Source organism: Electrophorus electricus, chromosome 2, assembly GCF_041902795.1.
Source record: "Electrophorus electricus isolate QZ-2024a chromosome 2, ASM4190279v1, whole genome shotgun sequence".
NCBI classification, from domain to species: Eukaryota; Metazoa; Chordata; class Actinopteri; order Gymnotiformes; family Gymnotidae; genus Electrophorus; species Electrophorus electricus.
This window is the reverse complement of record NC_137498.1, coordinates 3852501-3879199: the sequence shown is the minus strand read 5'-3', so window position 1 is coordinate 3879199 and position 26699 is coordinate 3852501. Positions and strand designations below refer to the sequence as shown.

Below are 26699 nucleotides of genomic sequence, written 5' to 3'. Positions count from 1 at the left end.
CTGCAATCAAAATTCAGAACGATCCCCTAAGAGTGACTACTTATTTATATAGCGCTACACACACTATACACGCTTGGGTATGCATGCGAGAGAGATCTTTGTTACACCAGGCTGCAACCGACATGAAACTCACAGGTGACACCAGAAATAAACTTTCCCTGGCGGTGGAGACATGGCATGTCCAGAGTGAGTTGTGTTTGATGAAGGTCGTCGACACCCTGCAGGTCTGCGGTGGGATGGAACGCAAACACGCTCCTCGCTGAGGTTCCAGAACCTTCCAAACCAGACCGAAGGTCCAGAACAGTCCAGAGTGGTGACTCCTTGATGAAGGGTCACGCTGGAACGCATCGGAGAGATCCTTGGTCCGTAGCCAAGATTTAAAATGTTTCACTTCTGAGAGCGCTCTTGACGTCTTTCTCTTAATAGTGCTCACTCCACGCTTTGGGCACTCGAACGCGCCGAAGCTGGGTTTGTTGATGTTTCCAGACTTTCCCAGAAGTCCGAGTGCACTGTTTGGCGAGGGAAGCAGAGGAAGAGTGAGAATTGCTTGTGAATTAAGTTTGCAGGCGTGCGCACACGCATCACGCCCGTTTACCTCGACGCGGACTGACCGGGGAGCGAGGAGGTCACGCCTTCGTTAGCGTCACTTTGAAAGTTAAATCAGAGAGGAATGACCTGAAATCACCTGAATGACTTCAATGGTAATGTCTGCTTCCGGGTCAAAGGAGGGGACACATTCAGCCTAGAACATAAACAGACCTGCAAAGTCGACGCATGAGGTGGAAAGCTAAGGACCTGAATGTTAATAATTTACATTCAAACGCACCCACAGCACACACACACACACACACACACACACACACACACACACAAGCCTAATTTTTTAGTATTTTCAAATTACTGTCAAACATGTCCCTGTTTCAAATAGATTTGTTTGGCAGCAACACTGGAACTATATGACCCAATACTTCTCACGCTGAGTTCGATGTCTGGCCGACGTGTTCAGAGTTTCAAGAGGGCAACACGTTAAAGAAACAAACCATGAACTGAGGATTGAGAGAGAGAGAGAGAGAGAGAGAGAGAGAGAGAGAGAGAGAGAGAGAGAGAGAGAGAGAGAGAGAGAGAGAGAGAGAGAGAGAGAGAGAGAGAGAGAGAGAGAGAGAGAGAGAGAGAGAGAGAGGCAGGCTTGTCCAGAATACATAGTGAGGGGAACGTACGAAGAAGAGTACAGTTTGTTACGCAGGTTTCGTATCTCCAGGGCACAGTGGAATTAATTAACTGAGATGGCGTGTGTGTATATGTGTGTGGGGAGGTACACCTTTTATGTTTTTCACTCTGGCTCATTTAGATGTGAAGTCAGCGAGCCTCTTCGCGGGGAAGGCAGAGGTTGACTCTGGAACTGAATATCACGTCCTGTCTTTCACCGGTTGATCTTTTGTGTGTGCTGTGTAGCAGGTGCACCAAAGCAGAAGAGGCCTAGAACAGTGCGTGCGTGTGTGTGTGTGTGTGTGTGTGTGTGTGTGTGTGTGTGTGTGTGTGTGTGTGTGTGTGTGTGATAATTGTGTGTGGTTTTGTGTTTTGGCAGGTTGAAAGAAAGAGCAGCTACTGCCAGTGACAGTAAAGGACCTTTTGTGTGTGTGTGTGTGTGTGTGTGTGTGTGTGTTTTACACTGATTAAAATGTATCACAATGATCAGTGAATATACATCACATAACAGCTCAGAAATACATAAACACATACCAACATCTGGCTATGAATAAAACACACAAACATGTTAAACCAGAAAAAAACATCTTCACCATCATCATCATCGTCATCATCAGTTAATTGGGGATTAAGACTTTTGGCACGTTCTCGCACGTCAGCCGGGATTCCACGTCTGCGTGCAAGACTTCGTGTGCACGCGCGCTTTAGGAGAAACTAACGAACAATGAACAGACTGCGGGAGCGCAGCTGAAGGGACACCATGGTCTATTGCGAGTGTGTGTGTGTGTGTGTGTGAGAGAGAGAGAGAGAGAGAGAGAGAGAGAGAGAGAGAGAGAGAGAGAGAGAGAGAGAGAGAGACAGAGAGAGAGAGAAGGAGGACGCATGCGCGCTGTTTTTCCTCCACACTCCGTGAGTGGCTCATCTCCGGTCCGTCCGGTACTTAAAGGAAAACAGCCGCGCGCTAAAGGACCACCGGACACTTCTCCGGTGGGCGCGATGTCCGCAAAGACGAGTGCGGCGCCGTTAGACGTTGAGCTCTGCCTCCCCGTTCCGCCTCACCGTCTGCGCGCCCTCCGTTTCCAACGTGTCCCGATAAACGTATCGATAGCAGACCGTACACCGGCGCGCGAGGACAGGCTGGCGCTCGAGGCGGAGTGAACTCCCGACAGCAAGTCGCGAGGAGCCCCCGGGGTTACGGAAACGGCGAGTCCGACTACCCCGTTATCACGAGAGGTTATAAGGGGGAAAACTCTGCACATGAAGAACATAAAAGAACAGGGACGTGGAAGATTTGGAACCGAAGAAGTAAGGGGCTAAAAACCATTTGAACTTTTTTTTATTCGCACGGCTCGGAGCATCTGCCGTCGAGACGTTAGTTACGTAGTAGGTTTAGGAGAGTACGGCGGCGGAAAAGGACGAAGTGAGCCGAGTCGGGTTCGGTTTTAGTCGGAGAAGTGTTTAATAGCGGTGCAGAAGAACAGAAGGCCACCCTGCTCAGCGTAGAAAGCAGTTTCAAAGCAACCCGACGCTTTGCTCTTTGTAACAGTAAAACAAAATCGCGAGACGGTTGCTTGCATTTTACTGAACACGTTTTCACAATTTAGTTGTACTCGTAAAAGTGTTCAATGCGCATCCATCGTGAGCTTTATATATATATATATATATATATAATTTCACAGCCGACGTAATTAAACGCAGTACGGACAACAGGTCCTTTCTGAACTTAAATCTTTCCTCGCGTTCGCTCGGGTGTGATTTGGCTGCGCGTGCGGCGCGCGAGCGTCCCGATGGATCGCTCCCCCGGGAGTGAGAAATCGCGTGCACCAGTTCATCACGGATCTATTTCCCGTAGGCCTAGACGTTTGGATCTATGTGTATATCGATTGTTTTAACGGATTTGTAACCCTGTGCTGTTCAGAAGTAACCTCATACGCTATTTTAAATGGGATCTACACCGAGACGGCCCGGGATCTAGCCCAACGTAAACACGACTGGCTTACTAAGTCTAAGCTAGAGATGGCTGGGTATCTTTGATGTGTTTTGGGTGAACAGAAATAATAACTGAAGTTCATAGTGGATTCTTGTACACGCCTCGTAGTTTGTGGCTGTTAACTGGAAAGGTGTACACTGACAAAATTAGTTGTGTTGTTTTGAATGCATTTTTGATTAAATACAATGGAGTCTGTCCATCCATCCATCCATCCATCCATCCATCCATCCCTCCATCCATGCCACTCTTCACTCCCTTGCTTTCTCTCTCTCTCTTCGCTGTCACTCAATCCCTTTTCACTCTATATCCCCCCCACCCCCCCCCTTCTCTCCGTCTCCCTCTAGTGGCCGCTCCCGACCTCCTGGATCCAAAAGCCGCCGCCCACAATTCCAAGCCCCGCCTGTCGTTCTCGGCCAAGCCGGTGGTGCTGAGCCCCCCGGAGGACTTCGAGCCGCGCGCCAGCGTCATGCGTTGGAAGACGGTGCTGACCGTCTTCTTGCTGGTGGTGCTCTACCTTATCGTGGGCGCCACCGTCTTCAAGGCCCTGGAGCAGCCGCACGAAAGCTGGCAGCGGGTGGCCATCCTCGGCCAGAAGCTGCAGTTCCTTACCGAGCACTCGTGCGTCAACTCCAGCGAGCTGGAGGAGCTGGTGAAGGTGAGAGGCCAGGAGACACGCAAACGCACCCGTACATGCCCGTACATGAACACGCGCATTCACAAACGCGCACAAGCATGCACACGCGCGTGCGCGCACATTTAAAACACACGCGTGCATGCACGCAATAAACGTATGAAGGTTTATAGGTTAAAGGTTGCTTGTGGAGACCTGCAGTTCGGGTTGCTGTTAACTTAAGCATGTGTTACTGGAGAAAACACAGATATGGTGTTGTACTGCTCAATGCTGAGTTCCACACCACATATTTTAATTGTCATGTCATGCATTTGAGTGAATATTTACTCCTGGCTCGGTCTGGGGTGACTAGAATTTTTCATCCCAATGCCAGCCAGGATGAAAGAGTATCCATAGTAGCAAAGTTTACTTTGGAAATAATTTACAGAGTGATTGAGATGCAATGAAGGTGTGATTTGCTGTTGCCTTTGCATTTCATACATTATTGATTGCTTATTTGTGCCCACTTGACTGATTGAAATAAGAACCGTTGCATTAAAACTGAAATTGTAAAATTTGCAGCTTCGCTAACTTACACACCACTGAACTCAGATTTGACTCAGATTTGACTCTGATTTGACTCTGATTTGACTCAGATTTGACTCCGGTCCTTGTTTCTATCCCCGTCCCGGCCCCTCCCATGTTGGTCGTGGTCTTGAGCTTGGACTTGGCTAGTTAATATTTGCACCGGACCCAATGCTACAATGTCAGTTTAGATGCGTTCAAGCTCACCAGGCGCGTTTAAGCACCGCGGACAGCTCTCACGATGCGCGTTTAAGCACCGCGGACAGCTCCGAGGACCTCGTCTCATTGCCTCTCTGTACAATCGTTCGGAGTCAAACTGCGCCAGGCTAATTTTGTTGTAGAATTCATTCAAGACGCACAAGTAATGGAAACAGCAACAGTGGAGATCAAATGACTCTAGGAAATTAATTAATTTATTTCTTTTTCAAAACCTGAGGTAGCTCCACCGCTAGTGAGTTCTAATGTCTTCCTGTCGGCTCCTCTCTTGGCTCTGTTATCTCCATTTCCTGCTTCTGAATTTGATGAGCTGAGGAAAATTTGAGGACACAGCCATATCTGATAAGATCTGATAATGACATCTCCCTCTCTCTCTCCATCTCTCTCTCTCTCTCTCTCTCTCTCTCTCTCTCACTCTCTCTCACACACTCCCTCCCCATCTCTCTCTCTCTCACACTCTCTCTCTCCCTCTCTCACACACACTCTCTCTCCCTCTCTCCCTCTCTCCCCATCTCTCTCTCACTCTCTCTCTCACACACACTCACACACACACACTCTCACTCACTCTCTCTCTCTCTCTCTCTCTCCCCCCCCTTTCTCTCTCTCTGCTCCTATTCCCTCTTTCTCTCTCCACTCCCTCACTTTCTGTCTCCCTCACTCACGGTGGTGGGTTGATGAGCTTGTGATTGACAGAGTTTTGGGGCAGATATTTGGCCCTGTTGCCCCAGGCTCTTTTAGAGGCAGGTTTTAGCCTCTACTGCTTGAGTAGGGAGCATCTACAAATTGCCACTCATCAGAAAAAATGGAGCTGTTTCCAGCCTTGGACAGATAGTTGTGTTAAATAGTCAAAGGTCACTAAAGGTCACTAAGACAGTGGACCTGATCAGCCCCTTTTGTCCCTGGGCAGTTGTTTTGGCTTGTGCTGTGTCCTGCATGGTCAACAACCCCATGAGACACAAAGAAGAACAAAAGAATACAGTTAGCAGGACGTGTGTGTGTGTGTGTGTGAGTGTGAGTGTGTGTGTGTGTGTGTGAGTGTGTGTGAGTGTGTGTGTGTGTGTGTGTGAGTGTGTGTGTATGTGAGTGTGTGTGTGAGTGTGTGAGTGTGTGTGTATATTTATATCTGTGTTTTTATGTGTTTGTTTCTGTATGTAGTTGTGTGTGTGTGTGTATTTATATCTGTGTTTTTATGTGTTTGTTTCTGTGTGTAGTTGTGTGTGTGTGTGTATTTATATGTGTGTTTGTGTGTTTCTGTGTGTAGTTGTGAGTATGTGCGTCTCTGTGTGTGTGTGTGTGTATTTATATCTGTTTTTATGTGTTTGTTTCTGTATGTAGTTGTGTGTGTGTGTGTATTTATATCTGTGTTTTTATGTGTTTGTTTCTGTGTGTAGTTGTGTGTGTGTGTGTATTTATATGTGTGTTTGTGTGTTTCTGTGTGTAGTTGTGAGTATGTGCGTCTCTGTGTGTGTCTGTGTGTATTTATATGTGTGTGTATGTCTGTTTCTGTGTGTAGTTGTGAGTGTCTCTCTCTCTCTCTCTCTTTCTGTGTGTCTCTCTGTGTGTGTGTGTGTGTGTGTGTGTGTGTGTGTGTGTTTGTGTAGGGCGGCAGTATTTGATTATTTTAGTAATAGAGTATTCTATCAATTACTCCATCATTTATTAAAGAGCAATAGTAAATACATAAAAGAGAATAAATGTTTAAATAAAACATTTTCTGAAATACAAAACAAATAAGTAAATCAATTTTTTTTTAAAAGATATCTTCGGTATTTTTCACATGGCCTTTTTTAACGTTTTTCAATATATGTTCGGAAGATATATCATTACACAATATTTTGGTGAAGTTGGTTTAGCAATGCTAAGTGATAGCTGCCTTGAATGGTGAACACAAAACAGTTTGGTTTTCACACCTGAAAAAAAAAAACTAAAACAGGTCAAACGAGTTAATTAGCCATTTACTACTTTCCTTGACCTTTACTGTGCATTTGGCGTAGTTTTTGAAAACAGTAGCTGGATTTCTCAGAACATAGAGGAGTTTAGTACCTTCCAAGCATACAAAGGCGATTCCCTAACGTGAACCTCTCCGTGATAACTCACACGTGATGGGACAGACCGTTCGCACTCTGGCTAAGCTGGAGAACTTGCCCGCGAGGATACTGGATTCAAAAAGATGCAAAAGAGAAGTGTGCATCGATGAGTTTTAGTGTGTGTGTGTGTGTGTGTGTGTGTGTGTGTGTGTGTGTGTGTGAGTGAGAACAAGCTGTCATTAACCTGTCCTTTGGAGACCTCACCTCAGTTCCTACAGGCTTGTTCAGGAGGATATTAAATAAATAGATTAACGAAGTGTCTGGCAGGAGATTATTAAACCGCGTGTTCGTGTTCAAAGCTCGAGCACAGCGCTCGGCCTCGCGCTCGTGCTCGCGTGCGTCGTGATTTATGGTTGGCTGGCCCTCCGTAGCGCTCGTGCTGAGCGGGTGGTCGGCGTGGCTAGGGCAGGGGTGGGGGCGTGGCCAGGGCGGGGCGTGGCCAGGGCAGGGGCGGGGCTTTCGAACGCGGAGGGCAAGCGTTTGAACTGTTCTCTCGCGCAAGCGGCTCGCGCAGAGGGGCATGGCTTTGGAGAAAGATCACCAGTGCAGTGCTCTGATGAATAATAAACGATTTTAGAGCGCAACACACACACACACACACACACACACACACACACACACATTGACTTTCTGTCTCTCTTTAGCACACATATACACACACACTCATATACAAATGCCAAAAACTTATTGCATTCTCTTTCTCATTCTGTCTCACTCGCACTACACTCGCAAAAACACAAACATAGTCGCGAAAACACAAACGTTTCTCTCTCTTTCCAGAACGACGCACACCCACACTCTTCTACACATTTCCGCGCAGTTTGTGTTCTCCCTGGTGGGGAGACGCCACGCCGGTTTGGCTCGGGGGGTTGGGCGGAGAGTAATTAGGAAAGAAGGGCTCTGGAGTGAGCGATGAATACTGCAGGAGGAGAGAGAGAGAGAGAGAGAGAGAGAGACTGCCTCTAGCTCAATAGCTAAGCAGGCCTGACCGGACGAGCAGAGATTTGGAAGGCTGAACACGACTCGTAGAGCGGAGCCGTGAGGGAACATGCAGGGGTTCCTAGGCATCGCACGCTTCCTGGGCATCCTCCATTCCTGGTGGCCCTTCTGCGTCCTTATCACCCACTCTCCGCCCCCAACCCCGCCCCCAAGCGCACAAGCATCCACCCACTCTCCGCCCCCAACCCCGCCCCCAAGCGCACAAGCATCCACCCACTCTCCCTTATTTCACCTTACCCGAGTTACAATAGCAGCTTTGTGTGTGTGTGTGTGTGTGTACTGCAGTTGACATTTCCCAGGGACATGTGTTTACAGGGACGTGAAGTACATGTGGTTCCGTCAGTTCACAGTACAAGAAAAAACGTTCTTTCTCATTCACATGAAACATGTCCTCCATCTGCCTGTATCTTTCTCTCTCTCGCTCTCTCACACACACACACACACACACACACACACACACAACATTTATGCTTACCAGCAATATATTGTATATTACTGTAGGTATTGCAACCTTAACCATAATCAGAAGAGCCCCAGTCTAGAATGGAACATTCAACAGGACTCACTGTTATTTTTACAGCTTAAATTCATCTAACCAACATAACCGTCCCATGGGTACCCGTCGAACCTTCCCGCAGATAGAGGTCCTGCGCGCGCGCACGACCGCATCCCCGTTCCCTGTATCACCAATAAGCGCACATATCACCGTTTCTTCCTTTTGTGGGCCGTTGCTTGAGACCACTCTAAACCAATCATGACTCCCGCTTTTGACTAACCTCTGACCTTTATAACCCTTTGCACCACCCCTCGTTCGCACTCGGATCTTTGCTTCCGTTAGCTGTCGTTTGTTGTACTGTGTTCCTGCCTCGCCTGTGTTTATGTCAGCCACGTTTTCACCGACAAACACCACGTCATTACGACCGTGTGTGAAACAGGAGCAGCCCGTAGGTGTACAGAGACGACGGGCCATCTGGTCCCACTAACACTTTCACTGGCCAGAAACCGACCTGTAAGTAACACAGCAGAGGCAGCAGATGGGCCCTGGAATTGTACGCTTCCGCCACGCCTTTAGAAGTTGCGTGAAATTAATTAAGTGGCCAGTTAGTGTAGGTGTCAGGTACGTGTTTTCTGGTAAAGCGAGTGGTGAGTGCATTTGGCTACAGGACACGGCCCTGTGAGGTTACGGTCAACTGCTCTGTGGTGTGAGGGTACATGCATTTCTTCTTTCAAGCTGTTTCTGCACTTCACCACTTGCGGTCCGAGGCACTGGTGGAGCACGCACGGCGAACACAAGCCTCCGGTGTTCAAAGTGTTCAACGAAAACAAACGAAACCCGAACGCGAGCGGATGTGGCCCCCGAATCATAACATATAAGCACGCGTGAAACGGAACGTAAACAAACATCCCCGTGGACATCACTGCCGTGGGTGTCTTTTACAGTTTCGGTGTTTTATGATAACGTTCAACCATGCTGAACAGCCAGATTTACACACAATGTACTGAAGAATCTCTCTGTCTCTCTCTCTCTCTCTCTCTCTCCCTCCCCATAATGGTAATATCATTGCGGGCACCTGCTTTTTAGCATCAATTCCGTGTTTTTCTCTCTCGCCTCGTCTCTTTCGCCTTGCTGACGTGACCTTAGCTCCCTGGCTTGTACTGCTGTGCTTTTCTTGTGTACAGCACTGCTCTCTGACGAAATACTAAACCGAGTCGGAGAAAATACACCGTTGTGTGCGATTAGGGAGGTTTGTTTCACAAGCGTAGCGAACGCTACGGCCACCATCTGCGAAAGTTTGGATTTTCCTGTGTGCGCGTGCGTGCTTGTGTGTGTGTGTGTGTGTGTATGTGTGCGCTCAGGGGCATGAGTGCTGTACTGTAGGAGTCCGGTTTATTCATACAGTATGCAATCTCACACCCAAGAGAGAGACACACACACACACACACGCACACGAAGAGGATTCATGCAGACACATGCAGGCTGGGACCAATAAGTTGTGGATGTCCAGATGTTGTGGGAAAAGGAGTCAGTCTGTTCTTTGTTTGACCTTGTTAGCTTTCTGTTAATGAGACCACTGTCTCCATGGTTACCATGCAGCATGGCAAACAGGTTGTATCAGTTGCTCTTTGACCTGTCTATTAAAGAGATGCGAGTGTGTGTGTGTGTGTGTGTGTTTTGTCTGTCTGTGCACAATATTATTAACGTTGGAACATAATTTCCTGTTTGTTTCTGATAATGTCTCGTTGCGTTTCCAGGAGACGCAGCAACGTGGTTTGTAATTTGACCCTGGGCCCGTGGAACTTTTCGGCTATAACTCCAATCCCAGAAACAGGTTTTCGCTAAGAAAGCGGATAACAAGCGAAAACCGTCACTAATGAGTTCCCGGGGAAGCTCCGCTAGCTCCGCCGTCAGATGCAAACGTGTCATTTCAAGTCCACCCGCCCCCTCGGCGTACGCAGTGCGTGCGAATGTATGAATATGCAATACCAACATCCGGGAATCGATGAATATGCATTAACGGCACTTCGGCTTCTTCTTCTCGATTCGCAGCAAGTGACGTCAGCCATACGCGCCGGCGTCAACCCCTCGGGGAATTCATCCAATCAGACGAGCCTGTGGGACCTCAGCAGTTCCTTTTTCTTCGCTGGGACTGTTATCACCACAATAGGTATTACGCCCACACACGCGTGCACCCACACACACGCGCGCACCCACACACACGCGCGCGTGCACCCACACACGCGTGCACCCACCCACACGCGCGCGCACCCACACACACGCGCGCGTGCACCCACACACGCGCGCGTGCACCCACACACGCGTGCACCCACACACACGCGCGCACCCACACACGCGCGCGTGCACCCACACACGCGTGCACCCACCCACACGCGCGCGCACCCACACACACGCGCGCGTGCACCCACACACGCGCGCGTGCACCCACACACGCGTGCACCCACACGCGCGCGCACCCACACACGCGCGCACCCACACGCGCGTGCACCCACCCACGCGCGCGCGCACCCACACACACGCGCGTGCACCCACACGCGCGCGCACCCACACACGCGCGCGTGCACCCACACACGCGTGCACCCACCCACACGCGCGCGCACCCACACACACGCGCGCGTGCACCCACACACGCGCGCGTGCACCCACACACGCGTGCACCCACACGCGCGCGCACCCACACACGCGTGCACCCACACACACGCGCGCGTGCACCCACACACGCGCGCGTGCACCCACACACGCGTGCACCCACACACGCGCGCGTGCACCCACACGCGCGTGCACCCACACACGCGCGCGCCCACACACGCGTGCACCCACACACACGCGCGTGCACCCACACGCGCGTGCACCCACACACGCGTGCACCCACACACACGCGCGTGCACCCACACGCGCGTGCACCCACACGCGCGTGCACCCACACACGCGCGCGCGCACCCACACACGCGTGCACCCACACACGCGCGCGTGCACCCACACGCGCGTGCACCCACACACGCGCGCGCGCACCCACACACGCGTGCACCCACACACGCGCGCGTGCACCCACACGCGCGTGCACCCACCCACACGCGCGTGCACCCACACGCGCGTGCACCCACACACGCGCGCGTGCACCCACACGCGCGTGCACCCACACACGCGCGCGTGCACCCACACGCGCGTGCACCCACACACGCGCGCGCGCACCCACACACGCGTGCACCCACACACGCGCGCGTGCACCCACACGCGCGTGCACCCACCCACACGCGCGTGCACCCACACGCGCGTGCACCCACACACGCGCGCGTGCACCCACACGCGCGTGCACCCACACACGCGCGCGTGCACCCACACGCGCGTGCACCCACACACGCGCGCGCGCACCCACACACGCGTGCACCCACACACGCGCGCGTGCACCCACACGCGCGTGCACCCACACACACGCGCGTGCACCCACACGCGCGTGCACCCACACACGCGCGCGCACCCACACACGCGTGCACCCACACACGCGCGCGTGCACCCACACGCGCGTGCACCCACACACGCGCGCGTGCACCCACACGCGCGTGCACCCACACACGCGCGCGCGCACCCACACACGCGTGCACCCACACACGCGCGCGTGCACCCACACGCGCGTGCACCCACCCACACGCGCGTGCACCCACACGCGCGTGCACCCACACACGCGCGCGCGCACCCACACACGCGTGCACCCACACACGCGCGCGTGCACCCACACGCGCGTGCACCCACACACACGCGCGTGCACCCACACGCGCGTGCACCCACACACGCGTGCACCCACACACGCGCGCGCGCACCCACACACGCGCGCGTGCACCCACACGCGCGTGCACCCACACACGCGCGCGTGCACCCACACGCGCGTGCACCCACACACGCGCGCGCGCACCCACACACGCGTGCACCCACACACGCGTGCACCCACACACACGCGCGTGCACCCACACGCGCGTGCACCCACACACGCGCGCGCGCACCCACACGCGCGTGCACCCACCCACACGCGCGTGCACCCACACGCGCGTGCACCCACCCACACGCGCGTGCACCCACACGCGCGTGCACCCACACACGCGCGCGTGCACCCACACGCGCGTGCACCCACACACGCGCGCGCGCACCCACACACGCGTGCACCCACACACGCGCGCGTGCACCCACACGCGCGTGCACCCACACACACGCGCGTGCACCCACACACACACGCGCGCACCCACACACGCGTGCACCCACACACACGCGCGTGCACCCACACGCGCGTGCACCCACACACACACGCGCGCACCCACACACGCGTGCACCCACACACGCGCGCGTGCACCCACACACGCGTGCACCCACACACGCGCGTGCACCCACACACGCGCGCGCGCACCCACACACGCGTGCACCCACACACGCGCGCGTGCACCCACACACGCGCGCGCGCACCCACACACGTTCATCTACACTGGGGGCTTTAGGGTTTAGGCTGCACAGATGGCTAGCCAGACTCTGTGTTGAGCGCTCTGGGCGGGAAAGTCCGTCGGCCAGCCTCTGATCCCTGATCAGTCCCGAGGAAGGTATTTAGGTTGGGGGTGGAACTTTCCCGAGGTCCTGAGATCAGTGCCCATACTTGATGGCGTCTTCTCAGTTTTACTTTATGAAGACTTAGTTTATTTCATTTCCACAAAGGTGACACACACACACACACACACACACACACACACACACGCACACACAAATACTAAGCCATCGTTACTTAGATACTGTACACATAACAGAGACCAGAGGTCTTTAACTTTGGCCATGTTCTTTGTAATCACGTCTGTGTTTTATGCTCTAGAAAGCAGAAATTCGTTCAGATTTTTGGGCCTCTCTGTACCTAGGGGGCAGGTATGAAGGCAAAGAAACTGATTAATTAAACAAACTATTTAATTAAACCACCTGTAATTACAAAATCCATGAGCAGAAATTGGATTTGAGATTTGAACGCTTATGCAACGCCCCGAGAAGTCACGTGAAGTCAGCCAGTTAGTGTAGGTGTCAGGTACGCATTTTCTAGTAAAGTGTGTGGGGAGTGTATTTGGCTACAGCCAAAGTTGAACACACACACAAACACTACATTATTTTGTCTTGTCTGTCTTTTTCATTTGTATGCAAAGGGATAAAAATGAAATGTATACTGAGCGAGAAATTCATCTGCTAACACATCAACACACTGTTAGAGGCTCTCAACATTCACTTGGCACTTGTTATATAAATGCAAGACAGTGTGTGTGTGTGTGTGTGCTTACACCAGAAACCTGTGTCTTAAGCTGCAGTGTCTTCCCTCACGCTTCTTCCGCGCAAAATCTCCCATCATCCCCCTGGTCTGTAGCGTCCTCTTCACCTGCGGGTCTACGCTCGCCGTTAGCTCCGCCCATACAGACGGACGAACCAATCGCATTCCGTCTCCCCCAGCTGAGGGCGAGCTGATTGGTGGATGGGAAGGTACGGAGAGAAGAGCCAGCCGGAGGTCTCCCTGAAATAGAACGGTGGCGAGAGCCCGCCCTAGCAACCACCTCCATCTCAGAGAGAGAGAGAGAGAGAGAGAGAGAGAGAGAGAAAGAGAAGAGAGAGTGGAAGCAGAGAGAGAGAGAGAGAGAGAGAGAGAGAGGGAGGGAGAGAGAGAGGGAGGGAGAGAGAGAGAGAGAAGAGAGAGAAGAGAGAGTGGAAGCAGAGAGAGAAGGGTATAGACCCTGAGGTTGTTTTATTCCCCGGGGAAGTTGCGCACCAGCCCCTCTCTCCCTCGTCAGAAAGTGCGTGTCTCACTTTAACCCCCCAACACACACACACACACACACACACACACACTCTCTCTCTCTCTCTCTGTTTGACTCTTGTCTTCAACCCCCCACTCTGGTAATGATAGCAAGGCTGCAAGAACCCCCTACCAGCTACCTGTCTCCCATCGCTTCTCCTGATTGGCAATTAGGATGTTTAAAAAAAAATTCAAATGGTGTCATGAACGTTTCCCCGGCGAAAAGTGCCGCAGGTAAATCGTGGCCCTCTCTGTCAGCTGATTTGTAAATAAGTTGATATTTCGCTGAGATTTCGGTCCGATTGCGCACGTCAGTCGCGAACTAAAGCGGTGTCCCCGCTGGTCTCCTCTTCCGAGAGGACACTGGTCATCGGAACGGTGGCTGTGAGGATGTAACAGCCTGGAGATGCTCCGGTCGCCTGCCGAGAGGAGCCGCGTTCCCCGGTAACGCCGCATCTCGGTCCGAGTCCCTTCTCAGGTCTCCGCGGTAACCTCTCCCAGGCTGTTATCCGTTTGAACGGCTTTCTGCTCCTCCCGGGTTCTCCCAGTCTCTTCCTCGCGGTATCCCAGTTCTCTTCCTCTTCATAAAAACACACGAACAAGCTGAGCAGTCCCGTCATGGCGCGACGCTGTTACACGTTGACTAATGCGGTCTGATCGCATGAAAGGTTGCTCACGGTGATTTATCGCGGTGGCTCCGCAGGCCTAATTAAGGTCACGTTAGGTCATTAATGTAACATTGGTTTATGACTGCACGTTACCGACTGACTGCGCAGAGTAATTAGCAGTCATGGCTGTCACTGTCATGCAGGAGAGAGAGCAGCAGTAGCGGTGCTCGATCGTCCGTCCCGTCGTGATTTATCGTGCGCTGCTACTTTTGGGGAAACCGAACCCCTAAGACACTTGAAATTGATTAAAAGACTTGATAATGAACTTGATATAAATGAACTCAGGATAACTGGGAGAACAGAGACAGGGAGAGTGTGTGTGTGTGTGTGTGTGTGTGTGAGAGAGAGAGAGAGAGAGAGAGAGAGAGAGAGAGGGCGATTTGAGGCCATCATGTTTACTGCAGCTGTTTGTGCTGTAGTGAAATATCACTGCAGTTTGTAGCACGAGGAGTACTTCCAACAGGCAGAACAATGTGTGTGCTTTAATATGTGTGTGTGTGTGTGTGTGTGTGAGTGTGTGTGTGCTTTAATGTGTGTGTGTGCATGTGTGTGTGTGTGTGTGTGCTTTAATGTGTGTGTATGTGTGTGTGCATGAGTGAGTGTGTGTGTGTGCTTTAATATGTGTGGGTGTGTGTGTGTGTGTGCGTGTGTGCATGTGTGTGTGTGTGTGTGCGTGAGTGAATGTGTGTGTGTGTGTGTGCATGTGTGTGTGCGTGAGTGAGTGTGTGTGTGTGTGTGTGCGTGTGTGTGTGTATGAGTGAGTGTGTCTCTGGCCCCCATGTCGTCCTGCACACACTGTACTGAATTTTGTGCTGGGATAATGCACCTCTGTTCACCATGAAACTCAGACACAGCGTCTGTGTTCAGATACAGCGAATATGGTGTCTGTGTTCAGATACAGCATCCGTGTTCAGATACAGCATCCGTGTTCAGATACAGCATCCGTGTTCAGATACAAAGTCTGTGTGTACAGCACTTCTACATCCTTGCCATACGTTTATGTTTACGTTTGCGTTTACGTTGACATTTACCTTTACGTTTACGTTTACCTTCACATTTACCTTTACATCTACGTTTACGTTTACCTTCACATTTACCTTTACATCTACGTTTACCTTCACATTTACCTTTACATCTACGTTTACGTTTACCTTCACATTTACCTTTACATCTACGTTTACGTTTACCTTCACATTTACCTTTACGTTTACGTTTACCTTCACATTTACCTTTACATCTACGTTTACGTTTACCTTCACATTTACCTTTACATCTGCGTTTACGTTTACCTTCACATTTACCTTTACGTTTACGTTTACCTTCACATTTACCTTTACATCTACGTTTACGTTTACCTTCACATTTACCTTTACATCTACGTTTACGTTTACCTTCACATTTACCTTTACGTTTACGTTTACCTTCACATTTACCTTTACATCTACGTTTACGTTTACCTTCACATTTACCTTTACATCTACGTTTACGTTTACCTTCACATTTACCTTTACGTTTACGTTTACCTTCACATTTACCTTTACATCTACGTTTACGTTTACCTTCACATTTACCTTTACATCTACGTTTACGTTTACCTTCACATTTACGGCGTTTGGCTGGCACTCTCACCTACGCTTCATCCTCCCCTCGCAGGACGCAGTTTGGATCTTTCCATCCTTCTCCCATTTCCTCCCGCAGGGTTCGGGAACATTTCCCCGCACACGGAAGGGGGCCGGATCTTCTGCATCGTCTACGCCCTGCTCGGCATCCCCCTGTTTGGCTTCCTGCTGGCCGGGGTGGGCGACCAGTTGGGCACCATTTTCGGCAAGTGCATCGCCAGGGTGGAGAAGATGATTGTGGTGGGTGGTCACGCTCTCGTTGTGCACACGTAGAACAGTTCCGAAGGTGCGCGGGTCGGTCGCCAAAGCATACCTGCGGCTTCTCGATTATTTGCGATTCCCCGTGGCTCTACTACGGAAAGTGCATCGCCAACCGGTATCCACCGGGCTCGGTAGTCCCCCCAGAGGACGGTTTAAACCGCCGTGCCCATATCCCGCAACCCCCTGAACTAAAATGAGCCACAGGGAGCAGCAGAGCGAGTTATTTATCCAGCGTATGCACGCTGATGCGCTTAATATCTACGTGCGTTTAATGTCTAGCGTCGGTATTTTTGTTATGATCTGTTTTCTGGCCGAGGCCGGCGTGCCGGGTTCACGTCTGCTACAGACAAAGACAAACACTCGCCGATTCAAAATACTGCAGGTCCGCAAGGGGATGAGAGGAATGTGTCTCGGGTTTCCATAACAACCACATTTGAAATTCATTTATGACAGTTTCCTCTCTTTTTCTAACTCTGTCTTTCTCCCTTTCTCTCTACCTCTCTTATCGTTGTGTTTCTGTATCTGTTCCTTTAGCCAGCCTCTCTCTCTCTCTCTCCCTCTCTCTCATTATTCATTCCCCTTTTCTGTGTCTCTCTGTACATTCATGTCCCTGTCTGTCTGCCTGTCTGTCTGTCTGCCTGTCTGTCTGTCTGTCTGTCTGCCTGCCTGCCTGTCTGTCTGTCTGTCTGTCTGTCTGTCTGTCTGTCTGTCTTTCTGTCTACCTTCCTGTCCTACATGCCTGTCTCACCATCGCATTTCTCTCTGCTAATATGCCCAAAATAACGCGGTCCCGTCCAGATTCCTCAACCACCAGCGCCGCCGTCTTGCGAGCGGCGAGCGGAGATTTCGAGTCCCGCACGCCCCGATTCTGTCTGGGGGCCCGGTGACGCTGGAGACACTGGAGATCACAAGGCTGATTTTAGTAAAGTGGTAGAAATGTTTCAGAAATATCCAGAAGACTGATCTCAGGACAGCACTCTTTTGGTAAAAGGGCCCCGGTAAATCCGCGTATTCTCGCTGTCTACGGGCGAGCCTGACCCCAGGACTCCGGCGTTTGGCATACGCAGCACTGATTAGGGTTCTGCCGCCCTGTGCGATGTAGAACTGACTCCGTAAGACCACACACACACACACACACACACACACACACACACACACACACACACACACTCTTCTAATCAGCCCACAGCCGTGTTTCTGGCCCATTTAAAGCCCACATAATAGCCACCTCTGACTGTTCCGCCCCGTGTAGCTGGCATTGTCCGTCTGTAATCCCCCGAACTCCGGAGTAAGCACGCTGATTATTCTGGAATAAGCTTGGGAGGCAGCTGGTTACGCATGCATAGATCTCGGGCGCCTTTCAGACAAAAGCCCGGCGTTGAGCCGAGACCTGCTCGGCTCCGCCGGCCTCCCTCTGACTGCCTTTTGACATCCCGCAAACATCCCGCAGACTTGTGATCAGATGTGATCGCCCTGGTCGAGAACGTTCCGGAAATGTATGGTCAGGCCTGTCTCTGAGATCTTTAAGACCATTACGGTGGCTTGGGGGTTTGGCTCGTCTGTTTTTCAGAAGTTCGGAGCAGCATCATCGGCTTTGGTCGGTTGTCCACACACCAAACTGTGACAGCACAGTTAGATGTGTAGTTAGATACACAGTAAGGTGTTGACAGCACAGTTAGATGTGTAGTTAGATACACAGTAAGGTGTTGACAGCACAGTTAGATGTGTAGTTAGATACACAGTAAGGTGTTGACAGCACAGTTAGATGTGTAGTTAGATACACAGTAAGGTGTTGACAGCACAGTTAGATGTGTATTTAGATACACAGTAATGTGTTGACAGCACAGTTAGATGTGTAGTTAGATACACAGTAAGGCGTTGACAGCACAGTTAGATGTGTAGTTAGATACACAGTAAGGCGTTGACAGCACAGTTAGATGTGTAGTTAGATACACAGTAAGGCGTTGACAGCACAGTTAGATGTGTAGTTAGATACACAGTAAGGCGTTGACAGCACAGTTAGATGTGTAGTTAGATACACAGTAAGGCGTTGACAGCACAGTTAGATGTGTAGTTAGATACACAGTAAGGCGTTGACAGCACAGTTAGATGTGTAGTTAGATACACAGTAAGGCGTTGACAGCACAGTTAGATGTGTAGTTAGATACACAGTAAGGCGTTGACAGCACAGTTAGATGTGTAGTTAGATACACAGTAAGGCGTTGACAGCACAGTTAGATGTGTAGTTAGATACACAGTAAGGCGTTGACAGCACAGTTAGATGTGTAGTTAGATACACAGTAAGGCGTTGACAGCACAGTTAGATGTGTAGTTAGATACACAGTAAGGCGTTGACAGCACAGTTAGATGTGTAGTTAGATACACAGTAAGGCGTTGACAGCACAGTTAGATGTGTAGTTAGATACACAGTAAGGCGTTGACAGCACAGTTAGATGTGTAGTTAGATACACAGTAAGGCGTTGACAGCACAGTTAGATGTGTAGTTAGATACACAGTAAGGCGTTGACAGCACAGTTAGATGTGTAGTTAGATACACAGTAAGGCGTTGACAGCACAGTTAGATGTGTAGTTAGATACACAGTAAGGCGTTGACAGCACAGTTAGATGTGTAGTTAGATACACAGTAAGGCGTTGACAGCACAGTTAGATGTGTAGTTAGATACACAGTAAGGCGTTGACAGCACAGTTAGATGTGTAGTTAGATACACAGTAAGGCGTTGACAGCACAGTTAGATGTGTAGTTAGATACACAGTAAGGCGTTGACAGCACAGTTAGATGTGTAGTTAGATACACAGTAAGGCGTTGACAGCACAGTTAGATGTGTAGTTAGATACACAGTAAGGCGTTGACAGCACAGTTAGATGTGTAGTTAGATACACAGTAAGGCGTTGACAGCACAGTTAGATGTGTAGTTAGATACACAGTAAGGCGTTGACAGCACAGTTAGATGGCAGGCCAGTGCCTTTTCCTGTGTTACATCCGTTTTCTCTCAGTCCGGTTCCGCACGGATGTGCCATATGGCAGAATGGGACCAGTCTGCCTGTTCCACCATGCCCAGTATGAATAATAAATAGCCATGGATATTAATCCCAGTGAGAATAGGGAGGTTTTCAGATTCGGACGTTATTGCTGTCTCGGTTTCTGTTTTTGGTCGTCGTGTGCAGTTGATGAGGAAACGTGGCCTTCCGAGCTGAATAATTGGCGTGCATTAGCCACCACGGGAACGGACGTCCTGCGTCTGGGTCCTTTTCATCTCTGTAAGTGCGTGCAGAATGGAGGACCCTGCCTAAGCCTGCCAGCCCAGAGGTGCCAAATACAGGACCGCAGCCATTCTCAATAGCTGTGTAATAGCGCTCGAGCTCTATATATATCCATCTCTCTCTCTCTCTCTCTCTCTCTCTCTGTCCATCTTCGTCTCTTCATCTCTCTATCTCTGTCTCTAGCGCCACTCCGGTGGGCCCCATGTTTAGGAAAGGAATGACCGTAGTTATGGGTAATGACCCGGTAATGATGCAATAATGACACGGTAATGATGCAATAATGATGCGTGATCGGCTACTCTTGTACCTAGGCGTGCTTTCCTTTTTTAACTGTATCGCCGGGCAGACTCGACGGCGCCCAGAGGGACAGCGAAGTATCGGGCGGTGTGAGTGATGAGCTGTAATTAAATACTTCCATTAGACCGCCGAAACATCCAACAAGAACTCCGGCTAATTTCAGAGCGTTTTCCGCGAGTTTCGGCAGCGACCGGGAAACCTGGAGGAAAACGCGTGAAACGATCCGGAGCGCGCCGGTCGGTGCACGTCTTTGTCCGGCGCCGGCGTCCCAGCCGACCAGCCGCGCTCTCGTCGAACAGCACCGCAGAGATGTGCGCTTCTTAGGCAGCGCGCACGCAGGCTTTCATCAGCTAACGGAGCGCACGCACAGCGGCAGACCATCAGATACACGCGTACCGGGAGCGATCGTGACCTCTGACCACAGTAGGAGCTCTAACCGAACGGGGCGGACACATTGCTGAAAAGGTATGCAGTGGCCGTCTTCGAGATTTTCAGTGAAATTTTGTAAACAAACAACAAAACCAAAAAGATCCCTTATGAGGAAAATATAGCATTTGTAAAAAATCTGAGTTTTCTAAGTGTTGCTGTTATCATAGCTACATTTTAGTGCAACAAAGGGCAGTGTGTACACACACACACACACACACACACACACACACACACACACAGGGCACCACTGATAGATAAAAGGAAGGCATGAAAACGTCCTTTGAGTCAATTTAAGAGATGGCAGATAAAATCATAAAAAGTCACAAAGTGCCACTCGGCGCCACCGCTGAAGCAGCTCGGTAAAGACCACGGGAGACAGGTGCTGTTATCAGAGGGCTTCCCTTCGGTTTCTGCTGACTTGGGCTTAAGGTTTGGCTTCAGGTGTGAAATGCATAGCGTGTGTCTTCAGAGAGCACGTTTCTGACTTTACAACCCCGACAGACGAGAGGGAGGAAGGGAGAGAGAGACCACTCAGTGGACCCGAGAACAATCACAGGTCGTCCTCTCGCAAAGAGACAGACAGACAGACAGACAAACAGACACACACACATCAGTACAGATCCTAATTAGTCATCTTTCATTTTAATCGGCGGTCGAAGAAGAACCCGAACCCGTTAGGTCCGATTTTACAGAGGGAGGGTGTAAAAGCACTAAAACACCTCTGTCAGACGCAACCAGAACAGCCGTCTCCGTCCCCGGGTTCGTCGGCACGGAACATCCCCCCCCGAGCTGACCTGTTTAGGGAATGTTGGGGAATCGTTCTCCTGACTCCGGTTATCCGTCGTCCCCATAGAAGTGGAACGTGAGTCAGACGAAGATCCGCGTCATCTCCACCGTGCTCTTCATCCTGCTCGGCTGCCTCCTCTTCGTCACTCTGCCGGCCATCATCTTCAAGCACATCGAGGGCTGGAGCACGCTGGAAGCCATCTATTTCGTCGTCATCACCCTAACGACCATCGGCTTCGGCGACTTCGTGGCGGGCGAGGGTGAACGACGTCACCATCAGGAGAGCAACGGTAAGCCACGAGACGTTCTTCTTTTATTTTAGCTTTTATTTTATTTATTACCCCCCCCGGAGGCTGAAATGGTACGTTCAGAAGCTCCCAGGAGCTCCTGTACTGTTCCCAGGTCTGGGGCAGCACCAGGCGGCCGCGGAAACGTGCCGCACGTCAGGCCGTGAAAGTAGTAATAGTCTCGGTAAGCTGGCTGGGACGTCCCCCGACACTGGGACCTGGGGCGAGAAAGAGAGAGCTGGGTGCACGTCAGCAAGCTTCATCCCAACTCTCCATCTCCCTCCTTCTCTGTGTCTGTCCCTGTCTGCAGGCGGCTCCGAGCTGGAGTACCTGGACTACTATAAGCCCGTGGTGTGGTTCTGGATCCTGGTGGGCCTCGCCTACTTCGCTGCTGTGCTCAGCATGATTGGAGACTGGTTCCGGGTCATATCGAAGAAAACAAAGGAAGAGGTGCGTGACCCCCATGACCCCCCTGGTGCACAGCACCCCCCTGACGCCAGCAAATATCCCAGCTGTCCCCACATTCGCGCCACGGGTCCCACTATAGGACAAATGGCAAATACCCTTACTTTTCCCTGAGTTTTGCAGACCGGAAAGTCGTATTTCCATGACCGCCTTTATTAAACGGGCGTGGAAAAATCAAGCGACCACAATATGGAAAACGCATGAACATGTAACACTTCGATAAAAGACAACTCAAATCTAACAAAGCCGCCAAAGAATTCCCCGATATTCCCATGACTTGTCCCACCCCCAAAAAATTGTTTTGCATTTCACGTGGCAGAGTTCTTCCCGTCATGTTCCCGCAAAAATTACGTTTGATTATCGTCAGTACAAAAAGGGGTTTCCTTTGAAAACGATTGAATGGTGGCAGAAGGTCAACACAAAGGCGAAATGAGGTAGAAGATTCTGACGTAATTTTGAGGGGGGGGGGGTCGCCGATTCCGATTGGCTCAGGCGGAGGGGCGGGACTGTCTCCCCGTGCCGGGCCGGAGAAGAGCTCTGATTGGCCGTGGGCCAGAACCACTGCTGTTATTAAGAGAGGAACAGAGAAGGAGAGGAGCAGTGTCTTTTTTCCGATCTGTGGCGTGATACCCGCCGCGTCTCCGGTACACGTGAACGGCACAGTTTGGGATAAAAGCGTCAAGCATTCCGTCACGCCGGTCTCCAAGTTCTATAGCGACTGCCTCCTCTAAGGAAAAAGAAGGATTTTCAGCAGTGCTGCCTAGACTGTAGACGCGCGCACACACACACACACACACACACACACACACACACACACACACACACACACACACACACCACACACACACAGGCAGTGCCATCCAAGTGAGTTCTTTTTGTGTTGGGTATAACACTCCCTCTCTCACACTCTCACACCCACACATGCAACACTGCATATATAACCGTCCTTACCATTCCAAGTTAATTATTATTTATTACTAGCTGACTGCAGCACTCTGCGTCTACAAAAGACTTGGCTCCTCACCCTGCGTGTGTATGTGTGTGTGTGTGTGTGTGTGTGTGTGGAATGGGATCCAAGACCTTAGCACATGGGGGTGTGTGCATGTACATGCGTATGATTGTGTTTTAAAGGTTAAATATGTGAGCGTGTGAGAGGAAGCAGAGTCTTCTCCACCACATATGTGCTGTCTGAGTGAGTCATTAATGAGAGAGAGAGAGACAGACAGAGAAGGGGGTCACAGAAGGATAACAGCAGCGTTTGCCCGTGCTATGCCGGGTCACAGTTCCTCTTAAGTGCCTTTTGATTAGAACTGACTTCAAAACACCGTCTTCACACCGACGCTGCTGAGCCGCCTGGCGCCGCCTTCATTAGTCTGTCTGAAGCACACGCTGGTGTCCGTAGGGCAGCGTTACAGTCTTAAAGGCAGAGTTACAGCCTTGCAGGCAGTGTTACAGTCTTAAAGGCAGGGTTACAGACTTGCAGGCAGTGTTACAGTCTTAAAGGCAGGGTTACAGCCTTGCAGGCAGTGTTACAGTCTTAAAGACAGGGTTACAGCCTTACAGGCAGTGTTACAGTATTAAAGGCAGGGTCACAGCCTTGCAGGCAGTGTTACAGCCTTAAAGGCAGGGTTACAGCCTTGCAGACAGTGTTACAGTCTTAAAGACAGGGTTACAGACTTACAGGCAGTGTTACAGTCTTAAAGGCAGGGTCACAGCCTTGCAGGCAGGGTTACAGCCTTAAAGGCAGGGTTACAGCCTTGCAGGCAGTGTTACAGTATTAAAGGCAGGGTTACAGCCTTGCAGGCAGTGTTACAGCCTTAAAGGCAGGGTTACAGCCTTGAAGGCAGGGTTATAGCTTTGCAGGCAGTTTCCCCTAACCTCTCTCTCTCTACCTCTCCCCCAGGTGGGCGAGTTCCGAGCCCACGCCGCCGAGTGGACCGCCAACGTTTCCGCCGAGTTCAAAGAGACGCGCCGGCGCCTGAGCGTGGACATCTACGACAAGTTCCAGCGCGCCGCCTCCATCAAGCGCAAGCTGTCGGCCGAGCTGGGCCTCAACAGCGCGCCCGACGGCCCAGAGGTGACGCCCGGCCGGCGCACACTCTCCGTCAACCTGGGTGACGCGCGGGACGCCCACGGCCCCTTCCCGCTGTCCCGCAACGGGAGCCTGTACCTGAACGGCCTCAGTCCCGAGTACGCCGACCGGCGGGACGTCGCTGTGATAGAACACCTGAAGTGAGGGAGAGAGGGAGGGAGGGAAAAGGAGACAGAAAGAATTCGAGGGGGATGGAGATCAAAGACGTCTCAAAGCAGGAGACGTGGGAGAACGGAGAAAACGATGAGAAAAAGAGAGATGATAGGGGTGCAGCGGACGGAAGTGAAGATGAGAAGTATCTCAGGTGCTAGAGGAGTGTGTCCTGTGACCTGTGCTGGCAGGGGTTCCCGCCGTCTCACACAGCTGTCCCGCACGCTCTCCCGACAGCAGGACGCGTCCCGCACACCGGCAGGATCCGTGCGCCACGTCCGGCTCGAGCAGCGGGCCGCGTCGGCGCGCAACCGAGAGATTGTGGGACGACTCCGCCCCCTCCGAGGAACCCACCAATGAGCTCCAAGCCCCTGCCCCGAGTCTGCATCAGACCATGAGGTTCTTCACCACGTCACTCGGTATCATCCACTGTTTGCGTCTCTGCGGGGGGCGCCGAGGTGAGCGCCATCCCTTTTTGTTTTTGTCGTTGCCGACGTCCACGGGGTCCGGCCGCCCCCCCCGACCACAGCACAGACTGGACCGTCCCAGAAACTCAAGTGCCTTAATGAAGACCCACTAACAGCTCTCCCTCTCTACGGCCGCCCGTTCACCTTATGGACACTGGTGCCCTCTGAACTCCGACCTCCAGGCAGCTAGCAAGACGCCCACTGCGGTCTGCTGTTGCTATGGTGATCTGAGACTCGAACGGGAACCTCCTGCCCCCTCCTAAAATGAAATGGGGGAGGGAAAAAAAAGGTTCCTATTGCCATGGGAATTACCATGGTTACTACAGCATAGCAACAGAGTATGGTTCTGCACACACACACACACACACACACACACAGACAGACACACCCAACGGATAACTAGCGCAAATCATAAAATCAGAAGTCTGACAGTAGACTGTGCCAGTATTTCTCTGTAAAAGTACGCGGGTTTCCGATGGTGTTCAACGCCTTTGTCTCAGCCGCGTTTTCCTCGTTGAATCCCTAGGACGGCACAGCCGGGGAAGGACGTGTGAATCCCAGGAAAAGACACGTATGCCGGTCGTGCTCTGCTCCATGATAAGCGACCTCCCAAGCTTGACCGCACTCACGGACGTCTGCCGGACAGCGTAGGGATCCCGCGCGTGCGTCTTGCGCTCCGGCACACCTGACGCAGCTCACTGGGCGCCCGTGGAGCGTCAGGCGCGGGACGGAGAACGCCGAAGAACACAAAAAGTACATCCTTGTTTGTTTAGGGGTGTTTTTTTTTTTTTTTAACAGCATCTGAAATGATTCTTTTTAATGTGAGTTTTGCTTTAATGTGCGTCATTCACAGTTTTGTCTCGGGTCGTGCGAGTTGAGGAGAACATGTGCAACGGACGACGGCACAGAGCATTACTTGTTAAAAAAAAACAACCATGTATTTCCAAGAATACGCTTCCGGAGACTGGAAAGATTCCATTTTTATTTGTATTACCCAATCATTATTGACCTAATCATTGTGAAAACAAGATAGCTTAGCTTTCAACAAGAACATTTTCTAAAATGGAGCAGGACGTTGGTCAGGTGGGGTGGGACGTTTAGATGTGTCTTCTGTGTCTGAAGACCAGAGCCTAGCGTAGCCCGGTTCAGTCGCGGCCGTAATCCGACATGCCTGACCGTCCTCAAGCCTTCAACATCATCGTCATCATCATCACCATCGCTCTGCCTTAAACCTGAGCCCGGAGATGAGAGAACTCTCTTACCAAGCGTCTGTACTTTTGTTTGCCAAATCCAGTTTCAATCTCTTGTGCATTTTGCAACAAACTAATTCAAAGGAAAACACACTTACAAACCTTTTTACATTTTTTTAAAATTCATGCCTAAAAAGGAATGTTATGAGATAAGAATATTATGGGGGTTTTCTTCAGCGAGCTTGCTACGTATTTCACATTTCCATATTCATATCTTTGGCTCCGCCCCCCCCTTTGTGACTTCAGAGTGGAGTTCACGGTCGTGCACATGCGCTTACCGTATAACACTTTATGCCAAAATGCATAACGAAGTGCCCTTTGTAGATAAGGAGTCCCCAAGGTTGGTTTTGACAAACGATTCCGCCAGGGCTGCTTATATTTACGCAAACCCTACAGGTTGTTACCCGGGTCGTGGGATGAAGGCTCGCTTCGCCTCCGGCCCGGTTCCACGGGGCCTGCCGTGCGCCTGTGAGAGCAGTTCCTACTGCCTCCTAGATAAAGTACGCCCAGAGCGAACGGGGACTGAGTTAAGACCTGCCGTTACGACGGCTGCCTGCAGAGATCGAATGTGTGCGCGTTGGCGCACGCATAGCCGTCATCATAAATTTAGATTCCATATTGATATTCTACTCA

General features: G+C 51.3%; 1 protein-coding gene across 1 annotated transcript in view; it reads left to right on the top strand.

Annotated features, from left to right (window-relative positions):
- The first annotated feature begins 1991 nt into the window (after window positions 1–1991).
- Window positions 1992–26699, top strand: part of kcnk2b (potassium channel, subfamily K, member 2b) — a 25435-nt gene continuing 727 nt past the window's right edge. Inside the window, exons 1-7 of the mRNA XM_035529448.2 lie at window positions 1992–2511; window positions 3541–3851; window positions 10242–10359; window positions 16380–16540; window positions 21423–21645; window positions 21953–22092; window positions 24011–26699. The exon at window positions 24011–26699 is cut by the window's right edge and continues 727 nt beyond it. Of these exons, the coding sequence (XP_035385341.1) occupies window position 2511; window positions 3541–3851; window positions 10242–10359; window positions 16380–16540; window positions 21423–21645; window positions 21953–22092; window positions 24011–24343 (1287 nt within the window). The 5' untranslated portion in view covers window positions 1992–2510 and the 3' untranslated portion in view covers window positions 24344–26699. The remainder of the gene's footprint in view (window positions 2512–3540; window positions 3852–10241; window positions 10360–16379; window positions 16541–21422; window positions 21646–21952; window positions 22093–24010) is intronic.